The following is a 13564-nucleotide window of genomic DNA, read 5'->3' on the forward strand; positions in this document are numbered from 1 at the left end:
TAACCTTGGGCACGTAGGCAGGCATTAGAACTGCTCCTGTGTGGGTATGAACACATACCCTTATCTATTTTAGCCTGAGAAGTTACTTGTGTAACAGTTGCCCCAGCTGCTCTATTTTATATAATCAGTCCCTGCAAGTCATCGTGGAAATTTTCATAAGGGAGCACCACCTCTGCTTCAACAAGATTTGTTTCTTGGGTAATTTCTTACAAAATCAGTTTGAATAGATCAGTTCAGAATGCAGAAAGCCAAGTTTCAGTCAATACCAGGCATCCCCAAACTGCGGCCCCCCAGATGTTTTGGCCTACAACTCCCATGATCCCTAGCCAAGAGGACCAGTGGTCAGGGATGATGGGAATTGTAGTCCAAAACATCTGGAGGGCTGAAGTTTGGGGATACCTGGTCAATACATAGTGCTGTGGAAAAACTCACTGCATCAAGAAATCTAGCAAGGCAAGAAGGAGTTCCTGATAGCTGAATCTTTCTACATGCAAGGATTAGTTTTAATATAAAGTAACACTGGCAGGTAAGCTGCTCTCCCCCCTTGCCTTTCATTCCTTTTTTTCTCTTGAAGAATAACAGGGAAAGTTTATTTCCCTCAAAGCCAAAAAAATTCTTAAGAGGCAGTGCATACTGAAAAGGATTCTGGGCAGCCAAATAAGTTGTTAGGTTTTAGAAAAGGCAAATTCTCAGTAAACCGTATACACCCACCCCTTTTCACTTTGGAACTGCCACACAGCCTGATAAGGCCATGGTGGTGCCCTGCCCTGGAGCACAATCAGCATTAGCCTTCCCACTGAAGCTTATATTATAAGCAGGTCTATTTATTGCACTATATTAAGAAATATATTTATGCACTTGCTTAAATATTGTTAAATGCATTGTACTTACTTAGAGAAGGAATATACAAAATAACCAAGGCTGTAAGGGAAAAAGAGGCATTTTGTTTTTTTCATAGACTTGCGATACAGAATAGTGTTGGAGAAGGTCACACGTACCTACACACACCCTTAGTTTTAGAGCTGTTCTTGCATTCTCAGATGTCTGTTTATCTTTTGTTCTGATTGCCTGAGTGTATGTGCATGCACTGACAAACTGTTGCACCATAGTGTACTTTCTGTAAATTATAATGGATTGTTTTCAAGACAGTTTCTAATTAAAAAAAAGCTTTCCTTTGTATTAATTGGCTTCTTTTGCTAAAGCAACTGCTATGAACTGTTTTAAGACAACAGATCTATGATCACAGAGGACATCTGGTGACTGAACTCAAACATTCTAACCACTTGACTGAAAACATCTTTTTAAGTTTAGCTATTGATACCTACCTTTTGCCAACAGCAAGAGTATCCCCTTTAAAGAGGTGCAGAGAGCAATCCAGTGGGTTTGGGTGTGAGATCACACCCCAAAAACTTTCCTGCGTGGTCCTCTTTTAGCAATTTCCATGCAAAATTAACAGCTTTTTTTTAAAACTCCAGATGGATTATTACAACTGCCTGAAAGGCAACTACGAATGCATAGTTAGTTCTCTCAAGCTGTATTGAACTGATTTGAACTCTGGAGCATCTTTTAACTCATGAAGCTCAATACATCATTTCCTTCCTCTATGTAACCAACACAAAATGTATTTTGTGCTTAAGGTGCTGGAATACAAAGAACAAGGTGCCTTGTGCAAGTCAAGCACTATGAGCATCAGCTGTACACTATTTTATCTAAGAAGTTCACCCAGTGGATTAGACGGCCCAATTCCATCCAATTGTGATTCTATGAAACAAGGAACCAACTTGAACAGTTAGAAAAAAAACCCTTTTATTTACAAATAAGAGCATTTGGGGGGGAAAACACAACCGAAACCCTACATACACACATACACACTCACAGGCACACTAACTTGTTCCATTAAATCCACTGCATGCTGCTAAGGACCTCGCTTGCACCTATTCTTTGCATCACTGCTCAATCCGGACCACCACAACTGTGACATTGTCTGCAGACCCTCGCTGCACAGCCTTGTTGGCCAACCTGTTACAGGCTGCTTCATACCGAGCATCAGCAGCTGATTTGGCATCTCTCGTGGGAATAGTTTTGTCCTGTTGGGAAGTAGAATACACAAACGCAGGGTAGTTTCAATTTGCTGAGAGCACTTCAATGCCCATGTCTAACATTCCCAGAGTAACTTCTAGTTATTTACAATGCTTGTATATCAATCTTTCACAAAAAATTATCTGGGAAGTATAGGGACTTTTCAACACCCACACCCCTTGGTACACTATAAAGTACAAACAAGGACATAAAGTTAGAAATCGACTTTTAAAAAATAGTATTGTAATAAAAGTAAAATCAGCCGAGGATACAGTAGTGCCAAGTATCTATTAAGCACTAAAAATGTGGCTTTAGAACTAGAAAGCAGGGGTGGGTGTATAAATGTCTTCAGCTGGCTCTGAAAAGGCCACAACATAGACGTCAATTCCACGGCTGGGAATTGTGAAGGGGCTCTTTCCTTCACAGCAACCAACCGCATCTCATTTAAACAGAAACACTTAGAAAAGGGCCTCTACTCAGCCTTGCAATTAGCTACTTGCACTGCCACCCGAAGGGGATGTTTTGGTGTTTTTAAGAACTCGCCACAAGCCCCCCTGCCACCTGCTGCTATGGGGACAGAGGGACCATCTCTCTTCTGCCCCCTTCCCACCTGAAACAGCAACTAGACATATATTAAAGTTTGCATGGCCCCTTCTTGGTTGAATCAGGGTACGCAACCCATCAAGTGGATGTCTTAGGGCCAGCCAAAGAACAAGAGTGTAGTTCCTCTTCCACATTCCTTTCCTAACAAGCAGCCCTGTCTCTTCCCACTCAAGCCTATCTTCCCCTTACCTCCAAACAAGACATAATGAAGTTCACAGCTTCATCTGGTGAGAAGACTTTGAAGAGACCATCACAAGCCAAGAGGATAAACCTGGAAGAGCAATTAGTGATAAGTTTTATGCAAAAAAAAACCTAGGACCTAGAAACAAAACAGAACACAAGGAGTGATTTAACAGCTTATTCTAAAGACACCTCACTTGTATTCTCTGCATTTGTGTACTTGTGTCAGATTTTACCTGTCGTTGTGTGTAAGCTGGCAGCGCTTGACATCTGGCACAGAAATGACCCCAAAGCGCTTGTACTGCCCATCCCCAATGGAGCGAGAGACTTCCAGGACACCCAAGACACGTCCTTCCCTACAAAAGTGAGGAGAGAGAGCCTATTTCAGCATGCCACTGGGTTTAATCCCTAAAGTTGTCAGGCTAGAACAGGGATGGGGAACCTGTGGCCCTGCAGGTGATGTTGGGAGCCCAACTCCCAGCAGTCCCACGCAGCATTGCCAACATTTAGAGAAGATGGGAGAGAGATTCCAGCAGCACCTGGAGGGCCAAGGGTTCCCACTTCTGAGCTGGAGGTATTTGGGACCAAGGTGAGTCCTACAGACTCTAGCTAGATGCTTCATAAGTAGTCTATATATATATAAATGTAAACTGGCCATGTCCGTTAGTATCCACGTTTCACCAAAACCGCTTGACTGATTGCGTTCAAATTTTGACACAATGCCGCATGCGAATATGAGAGCAAGCCCATACTATTTTCAAAGACAGATGTCACACCTGTGCCTGGCAAAACCCCAAAAACCCCGTGTTTCAAAACAAACCGCTCAGACGAAAATGCATTATTGGAAAAGAACCAGGTTGCAAACTAGCGCCCTCTAGCGGCAGCTATACTGGTACTACACCTATAGAACCTTCCCTCTCAACAGCACCTCAGCTCCCGTTTACATACTAGGCCAAAGCCTTTACAGACTAGGCCAAATGGAGGTACTGACTCGCCTGGGTGGGGGTTGAGGGGAGGAGGGGACGGGATAGGTCAGGACACGGTGGGACCAGTCACAGGAATGAGCTGGGGGGTGGGGGGAAGAGGGGGCGTGATACGTCATGGGTCAGGAGAGGGTGGGGGGAATCACAGGGATAAGGCGGCTGGGGGGGGGGGTTAGAGGGAGCAGGATACGTCATGGGTGGGGGCACACGGTGGGGGCAGTCACAGGGATTAGCCACAGCAACACGTGGCAGGGCCAGCTATTACTCTATATAGCTAGGAAAATACTTATTTCAATTATTTACATTTATCCACATAGGTACTGTAGTTAAATGATGGCTTCTAACAAAATAAAAAAGCCAACTCACATAGTCTACAGCTAACAGTTAATAAGTATTTTCCACAGTTCAAATGAGCATTTACATTGGGCAGCTTGGGGGGGGGGGGTTTGCAGCTAAAAAACCCAAATGTTGCTGAAGGGCTATTGGGAGGAAGTGAAGAGAAACCCTTGGGCTGCCTCTGTTACCTGACATTCCCTCCAGCCTTTTGGATCCTCATCCTCTCGTCGTATTGAGTTGGGTTATGTTCTTTACTGAGACTTAAGGCTGTATGTTTCTGACTTTCTTCATTGTAGCGACACAGAAGCGCCTGCACTGACAGAAGAACCCTCATGAGCAAGTAGCAAGGATTGCAAGTCTCTGCTTGGGGCATTATAGGATACAATTTTCCATTAAGCAAACCCTTAAACAATTTCTAAGCAGTGTCACTCTATTGCATGCCTCCAGCCTTGCATATAAAATGGCCAGGGCCTAAAATTGGCTTGAGCTGAGAAGATCTTAAAAATTGATGGAAGACACCACCACTGAGTCTGTAACGCCACCTAGAGTTCACCAAGAAAACCCAACAGATCACAGAGCTGCTCCAAAGCACATTTCCTCCCAACAATTAAATTTGGTGGACATATTGCAAGGTAATGGCAGTGCTAAGGTACAGCTGCTATAGCATCTTTTGGTGGAACTGAAAAGATTAGCCTCACTCAATAACAAGAAAAATGTATTGAAACTGGACCCACAACTTCTAGTGCTGCTTACCCTGCTGTCTCCAAGGTTGGCAATATACAAAGTATTATCAATCACCAGCACACAAGTTGCTGTGGAGCCATCCTTCCAGGCAGGTTTCCTGTAAGTACAAGAAAGTGCAAACAAAAAAAGTCAGTTCAAGCAAGTTCCAAATTGTTCCAAGAGTCATGCTACACAATTATGGAGACTGATAGCCCAATGCAAAGAAGAGGGGGGTGGATTAATGGACCACTCACAAGTTTAAGAACACACCTGTGCTATAACCCTCCTTGCATTTTGAAATGGTTGAGTCCACTTGGAGGACTGTACAATTGAGTATGTACTGTATACACACACCCATAAAGACTTCTGGCAATGGAAAAATAGTTATCAAATTATTGTTATTTATTTATTGCATTTATGGCCCACTTTTTTGCCAAGGTGCTCAAGGTGGCATAAATGGTTCTCGCCGCCTCAATGAATCCCCACAACAACCCTGTGAGGTAGGTTTGGCTGAGACAGTCCAAGGTGAGTGGAAGTGTGTGGGGATCTGAACCCAGGTCCTAATCTGACACTTTAAGCACTATACCACACTGGCTCTGCAGGAGCAAAAAAGGGGGGGGGGTTATGAAGGTGGCTTTGTTTTAATGCTACTTGACAACTTTCTCATCTGTAGGGAACATCTGACAAGGAGAAACATGCAAACATCTTTTCTGAAGTGATACAGTCCCAAATACACTTAACACTTAACACAATGCCTATATCAGGCATAGGCAAACTCGGCCCTCCAGATGTTTTTGGCCTACAACTCCCATGATCCCTAGCTAACAGGACCAGTGATCAGGGATGGTGGGAATTGTAGTCCCAAAACAGCTGGAGGGCTGAGTTTGCCTATGCCTGGCCTATATACTTGGAAAGTTTACACTTACTGACTGGAAGCCTGCTTGAGAAACTCCTCGTCTGTGTATTTGAAGGTGTCCAGAAGGCATCTTCTTATTGTTTTCTCAACACTGGGCACATCTCCTGTGATGAAGATGAAAGAAGTGATTACGGTAGCTACTTCCCTCAAAACATATTCTGTGCTAGACAAATCAAAATTCCTGCTCAGGATTACCTGAAATTTTGCTTACAGAATGTATTATGACTAAAATACTAATTTCTAGTGCCTTCTAAAAATATTCCTGTTTGGCCAAGCTTACCCAGATGCTTAGACACGCTGGTGTGAATTTTAATCTGTTTTAGCATTTTAACTTCTACCGTAGTAATGTTTTAAGATATTGCAATTTCCCCGATTTTATGGTTTTATCTTTTTGTAAACTGATTTGAGGTTTTTTGTTTGTTATTTTTACAATGAAACAGTGTATAGTATACATTTTATGAGAAAAATGAAATCCTGCAATTCAGATTAACTGTTCAGGGAGGGCACTTTGCAACTGGGGTGTCCCTGCAAGGAAGGCTGTCTCCCTAGAGGCTACCCACCACCCTTCACTTGGCACAGGACTGCAGAATAGGACGTCTGAAGGCAATGTCAGAGTTTGGGTAAATATATCCTTCAGACAGCCTGGCTCCAATTTGTTTAGGGCTTAAGCAGGACCCCAGGACTATGTGTGAAGGGACACCGTGCTGAAGCTCAGCAGGCCTGGGTCTGTCCAATGCCTGAGTGACAGGTCACCCTGGAGTCACATGTGTGCCAACTTGGCTTTCAAGGTGTAATAAAGCCAGGATACAATTTTAGGAAAACAAATAACTGAAACCAGGAGTTTTAATTGGGCCCAGAAACAGATTGGGAGCCAGTGAAGCTTATAAAAGTACTGGGCATTGTGTACCCAAACAAGCACAAATTTAGTTTCTTCTGAGCAAGCCTCACCAATGTGAAGCAGCAGCAACAGCAGCAGCTACACTGCTTTAAAACTAGTGCCCAAAAAGCAGGAAACCCCAGAGAATGATACTGTGCACACACATTGCACTACCCAACGCCCAATTTTACCTTTAGGGAATTTTCTGATCAGGTTTTGATGCAGATTCTGTGCTGCATACTTTGAAGCTCGAACTCCTCCGTGGCCATCAAAGACAGCAAAGTATGAAACACGGGTACTGTAAAGGAAGACAAGATTGATCCCCCTCTCTGGAAGTGGCCAAGAAACTGACTATGTGCTGAGCTTGCATCACTAGCGGATCTGCAAAAAGCACAACCCTCCCTCATCCATGTACCACAGGGGTAGGCAATCTGGTGTTGGACTCCCAACATCAGCCCCAGCCAGCATGGCCAAGGATTACTGGAGTTGCAGTCCATGAACATGTGGAGGGCAACAGGGTCCTCATTCCCGACATGGGATTGCAATACAAAACAGGCCTACGTACAGGTTTCACATTTCTCTTTAAATTATGAAATTGTCAATGTGTGAAGCAGCCCCCCGTATCAACAAGGACTCAGATCCTAGGTTTTCCAATGCCACTGGTAGAATCTTAACAGTTACACAATTCTAGACCTTGCCTCTTTAGAAGAATACAGAATAAAAAGGGTGGAAAGCATATATTTGATGTGCTCTTTTTGGGCCCAATTTTCTGCTGTATCTCCCATAATTACATCTGTGAGGAAAGGTGCATTGAGGTGTGAATGTGTGTGTTCGATAGGAACAGAAGAATCACATTGAGTCATAGCAACTGCCCATTTAGTCTGGCATTCTGTGCCCACAATGGCCAACCAAATGTTTTGAAACAAGACCTAAGTGCAACAGCACTCTTATGCCAGTGTTCCCCAGCAAGTGGCACTCAAAGGCATGCCATCTCCAACACCAGAGCTAATTTATTATATAGATATTATGCCTAGTAACCACTGCTAGCATAACACATTTCAAAAAGGAAAACACTATTTCCAGACACCAAATCAACTGAAAGGCAACTTCAAAATTATAGTCCACATATGGCAAAACAGGCTATTCAGCACAAAGTAGGACACACGGACACAGACACACACACACGAGTCAATATGATCATATGCAAATACAGCATAATACTCACATCTGAGAGGGGAGGGGGCTGCACTCTTCTGTGATATCATTCAGAATGACATGGGCATCCTGCATCTCTTCTCGCTCTCCTTTCCTCTCTGCCACGTAGCCCTTCAGACCAAGGATACCCGCAGAGTCTAAAAAGAAAGCAGAAGATACACACAGGATTCAATCCTTGAGCTCCCTTTTGCACAACATCCCATTAAGTAGCTATTTTGCTTAAGACAGTATCATTCTGAAAACCTCTTGGTAGCAAACTACATGTAAAGCTTTAACTAGACTACTAGACAGCAAAATTATAGAACACACCAATTAAGAGTACAATAGCAATGCCAAGAAAACAAAAGACTGAAAGCACCATTCAAGGCAATATAGGAACATTCCCAAGTTGTATTCACATTCATGAATAATACATTCTAATAGGAAAAAGCTGTTCAACTGGGGTTAGAACCCACTGAATATTCTTAATTTTTAAACCTTGTGACATTACATTGTTAGCCACCACAGCGCTAGACTGCACAGCTACAGCTTGATCAGGTGCACCAGAGAAGACGTCAACATGGTACACTTCAGGGATTTCTACAAATGCAGTTGATGTGAACAGAAGCAGATGTGACTCACATCATGCCACTGTTACCACATCACAATTCAGTTGGGAGATCTAGAGATGTTTTTGCTTCTACACTCCAGGTTAGCTTGGATAATCTAAGAAGCCTCCTACCAGAGACAGACAAGGAAACAGATGGAGGCTGTATGGCATGGCAGCAGTTAGGCCATGTTGCAAACAGCACCAAGAAAAAAAGCTTTCATGGCAATGGATAAAGAGACATGGACACAGTCCTGTCTTCAGATCCTCGTTCATCTTATTAGGCAATTCTTGTTTTGATTTGTGCACAGCACCTTGTTATTGTGAGCGACATTGAGGACTGAGCTGCTTGAAAAGCAACCCAGAATTGTCATGAAAAATATAGCTAATACCACCAGCCTCTCTCACAAAGTTGTTCCAAGAAGAGAGGGTAACAGACACATACGTTGTCCTTCGCTCCTTGGAGGAAACACGGCTTACCGATATAATATAGACACAATAGTGTCTGCAAGTGAACAATTGTAAGAGTACCCTTAAAAGCAGGAAACTCTGCAGAGGTGAGACATTTGTTCATGAACATCTTATACTCCTCCCCCTGCTCATTCCTAAGAATGATCACAACAGGAAACAATCTCACTTTTGCCCTAATTTAAGGCAGCAGTAGAATAGAAAATATTTGGCTTCAGAGTGTCTGAAAACCTTTACAAACTTTCTTTTCCACAAGTTCTTCACTCCCATTCTTCTCTCCCTCCGTGGATTTCCTCTTCTCTCCCTTCCCATGGCTCACGGGAATAGAAACTTGCTCTGCAGGATGTGAAGCTGAGGAACAAAATGTTGCATCAGTTATTTTATTTATCAGAGTCATTTATTCAAGTAATACTGTGACAGAGTACAAAATCCCTGACTGTCTGGGATTATACAGCCAGATGAGATGGGCCAAATTATGCTGTAATTATGCTATAACACTGGCTACACCACCCTTGATTTCCCCTCTATATAATCCTAGCTAGAGGAAGGTCTAGTATCAACAGCAATAAAAGATGGTACCAAAGCAGTTGCCACTCGGGAAGTGAACAGCCAACACACAAGAGCTGAAGAGACAAAGAGGGTGTGGTGAGGAGGGAACAATCCACCTTCTTCAAACCACTACTTTTGAGCCTGAAAATGTTCACCTGTGACCATTTGATGAAGCCCTTGAGTTAACCAACTTCTGAAGGACTCAAGCATGTTTCATTCTCAGGTGTGATCCTATTACAGCAGTGCAATCAACAGCAAAACAGAAATCTTGAGACTACTGCTCACCTGAGTTTCCGCTGCTGGCAGGTGGGAGGTCGTCAAAAAGCAAAGAGCCTCCGGTTCCTAAAACACAAGGAAACATGTGTCCAGAATCCAGGTCCCAAAGCAAACAGATTTCTCAGATAGTTTCATAAAGAACACACAATATATAAAACAGCACTGCCAAGCTAAAATTTCTCTTCTACAGCAACCAGCCTTTGTATTATCAGCAATGTCTCTGTAATCACTCTTACCAGTAAACCTGAGCGCTATGTAGAAATGCTGCTTGTGCAGCAAGCTGAAGAACAAAAGTAAACTTAGGCATGTAGCTACACATTACAAATGTAGGCTTGGATGGTCAAGGCCCTGTGATACAGGAATGGTGCCCATTCTAAACAAAGATACAGGGTTCAGCCAAGAGGTTGTAGAAGGTAAATCACAGTTGGGACATCAGCACAGCATCTTCCCAATCCTACAGGCATCTTGAGTCAGGGAACTCTCCCAGCCAGAAGCAGCAACTATATCCATCATTATTCACTTGTAAGTGCCAGTCAAGAATGTTCCTGTTTACCCTACCCACATTTTGGGAAACTTTTAGCCTCGTCATTTCTGAATCCACCATCTCTGTCTGGGGCACACAGAAGTTGTAGTTCAGCAACATCTGGAGGATCAAAGGCCCTGCCCTAGTGTGTTGTGGTGTTCAAGCTTTTGGTGGGCCAGGGTAGGATTTGTTTTTTTCTATAATATTGCAGGATGAGCACTTTTGAGTAAATAGCTGTTTTATTCTTTTTTATGTTTTAACTTATGTATTTGTATGTTTTTTTTACAACTGAAAGTCACATGGAGACATTTTACATAGCAAGTAATGAATGCACATTAATAAATAATAAACACAACTTCTTGCCCAGGAGTAAACGCCCACTTTGTGATGGAGTTTCAATGTACATGTAGTACGTTGGGGCTGGGACAAAGAGTACATATGGCTTGAAGAACTGCCACAAAGAAAAACATTAGTCAAGGAGCAATGGTGTCCTGCTTTTCTCAAAGTTACATACACGAAGAGGATTAAGAGTGCCTGCTAGTCGTCTCCTGAGGCATCAGGAGGGCACATCACTACATAAGGGCCTAACTAACAAAACAAAAGGAGAAAAAGGAGATGACCATGCTAGTCAGCGAAATACATGATGTATACAAACAAGAATCATACCTAAGTCAGTGCTGCTGACTGACGGAAGTTCATCAAAAAGCAAAATTCCTTTCTGCTCTTCTTTCCCTAAAAAAAGAACAACAAACATCAATTAGAGAACATGTGACCACAAGGGAAAGATTTACTGATTGTTTTTTAAAAAAATAAAATAAAAGATCATTCAAAGCGTATATCTCCTGGGGCAGAATCAGTTGCTCCTCCTCCCTTTCTATCAGCTAACAGTCAAAACAATACTGGAAAGTCATGGAAGCAGCAGCAGCACCAATTCCAGTACATCGGAAGCCGTTACCCATGCGCGCGCGCGTGTGTGTGAGTGCGCGCGAGGAGGGCTTTCACCCAAGAAAAGGACGCGCGTGCGCGCATTCCGGTATCAATACGCGACGCGTGCATCCGTGTACGAGTTCACACGCGCATGCGTGCTGCACCGTGTTTAGCAAAGCGGGGCTAATCCTGGGCATAAAAAACAACAACACAGCCCGTGCATGCACCCACCTGGGGCCTTGACCGCTCTTCGAAGGGACCATGGCTGCGCAGGTGGCCCCGAGTGCAGGCGGCGCCTTCCCTTCCACGCCAAGAAATGAGGAGGATTCAAGGCTCCGGGAAGGGATGGAGGGCGGGCGGCTAAGCTCCAGCCGGGCTCCCGGAGCCTGAGGGAGGCCGACAGCCGAAGGCTCCTTTCCCCCAAGCGGACCGAAGGGCGCCCGCAGTTCTTACCTGCCACCGCCTCCACAGCTGCCGAAGGGGCCGCCTCGGGAAGGTCCCCGAACAGATCCATCCAGCCTCGAACTCGGCGGCGGCCGGCCCGAGCCGCGGCGACCTCCTCTTCCTCCTCCTCCACTCGCAAAGGCCCACCTGGATGCCAATCACCGCCGTGAGGCGGAGTTTACTCTCTCTCTTATTGGCTAATCGCTCCCTTAGAGGGGCGTGGCTAGAGCAGCCTCGCCAGTACGAAGCAGAGATGGCAATCGACGTGGGGGGGAAAACAACCAAAAGAAACGCGGGCCTTTTCATAGGCCAGCCGCTCTGCAGGGCGGGACTAGAAGGTTGTAAATCAGTCTCCGTTATTCCTATCTCTATGGCTCAAAGGATCAAGGCGGAGTTGGTGCCTGCCAATCTTCCTTAGGGGCGGGCCCGCCAGTTTTTCTTCGATCGCTCTGATGACGCGACGCGTTCTGCTTTTCTCCCGGTTACTTTTCCTCTCTGCAGTGAGATGCTTTTTGCAATAGCGGGAGGTGGAAAATATTGACGGGGCACCAAGAGGACGACGGGTTCTGCGTGGCGGAGGATCTTGCCCTTCATGTTAAGCTTTCGACAAGGCCGTGTAGGTCAAATTAATGATCCCCACACGTGTACTTTGAACAACTCCTCCCCCTCCGCTGGGATGGATTGGTTACTTCTTTGTAACAATATGAAGCTGCCACTAGATAATGTCTGAGCGTGCTGCAGGGCAAGAGGAAGTGTGGATGAGACTTGATTTAACGATAAAGAGCGAGCGGTTTTTTTTGGGGGGGGGGGCGGTGTGGCAAAGGCATAGCCGCTCGCAACAGTGCCTAAAACACGAGACAAGTGGGAAAGCGACGTGCTTTCTAGGCACAGGACAAGGCAAGAAGTGTAGACAAGCCCCCTAGTGGTGGGAGAGCACAGGATGCCGAGTAAATGGGAATCTCAGCAACCTAATTGAGAAGGGGGGGAGCCCATTTTGGTTTTGACCGATCGAGACTCAAAATCTTTGCTGATGAACTGGAATTCTCACAGAGATCGGTCAGTAGATTCCAATCTACCTTTTGCACATCCTTGCTCTAGCTGGACAGCTAGAGGCAAAGGAAGACGTTGCTCCTGCACCTTTAGTAGTTGTGTAGAAAGGGGAATTGAAGTAGCTGTTGTATCCCCTAGTTGGCCACTGTCGGAACAGAATGCTGAATAAGACGGATACTGTATTTGGTCTACTTTAACAGAGCCCTGTCCTTTTTTGCAACTGGCCACCCGCCCTACATTAAGTGAATTGTAGTTAGAAAAAAATATTTGCTATGTCTTTCACTTTGCTATGTCTTGCTATGGCTTATCCAGAGGTGCCATAGGTTGCAAGGAATGGTGTCCTGTGATGCTGGGTTGGAGGGGTATTTAATATTGACAAAGTGGTCCATAGGCTCAGTGGTAGAGCATGTGCTTTTATTTATTTATTTATTTATTTATTTATTTATTTATTTATTTATTTATTTATTTTATTTCCTGCCCTTCCTTCCAAAGGAGCCCAGGGTGGCAAACAACAAGCAACAAAACAGTAACACATTTAAAACAATTCCAACACAGAAGCAGACTGTGAAAAATCTCAACTTAAAAAGTATGTTGAAAGAGGAAAGTCTTCATCAATCCACAACTGCTCTGATAACCCCCATGCTTCCTCTTCTCCTTTTGCCCTAGTTAGCGGACTGTCTTTCCTCCTTTCTTTCATCTCCCTGTTGTTTCATCTCCCTGTCATCCTCCATCCTCCAGGCTTGCTCTGACCCACATTGGGTCACATAGGTATTACAAAGCCAGGAACTAGGAGAGTCCACCTCCCATATGCATCTGCCTGTATATTAAG

The 13564-nt window shown here is 44.4% G+C and overlaps 1 protein-coding gene across 1 annotated transcript; it reads right to left on the minus strand.

Annotated features, from left to right (window-relative positions):
* Positions 1–1789: 1789 nt before the first annotated feature.
* On the minus strand, positions 1790–11830 carry ILKAP (ILK associated serine/threonine phosphatase). The gene is made up of 12 exons (XM_035132541.3): positions 11695–11830; positions 10981–11046; positions 9801–9857; positions 9198–9317; positions 7923–8049; positions 6889–6995; positions 5831–5924; positions 4935–5022; positions 4370–4491; positions 3099–3218; positions 2872–2953; positions 1790–2087 (listed from the first exon to the last, which is right to left on the minus strand). Exons 1-12 carry the CDS (start codon positions 11753–11755, stop codon positions 1947–1949), a joined length of 1185 nt encoding a protein of 394 aa, XP_034988432.1. The 5' UTR covers positions 11756–11830; the 3' UTR covers positions 1790–1946.
* Positions 11831–13564: the final 1734 nt, after the last annotated feature.

The sequence above is a fragment of the Zootoca vivipara genome, chromosome 5, assembly GCF_965207765.1.
Source record: "Zootoca vivipara chromosome 5, rZooViv2.hap1.1, whole genome shotgun sequence".
In the NCBI taxonomy this organism is placed as follows: domain Eukaryota; kingdom Metazoa; phylum Chordata; class Lepidosauria; order Squamata; family Lacertidae; genus Zootoca; species Zootoca vivipara.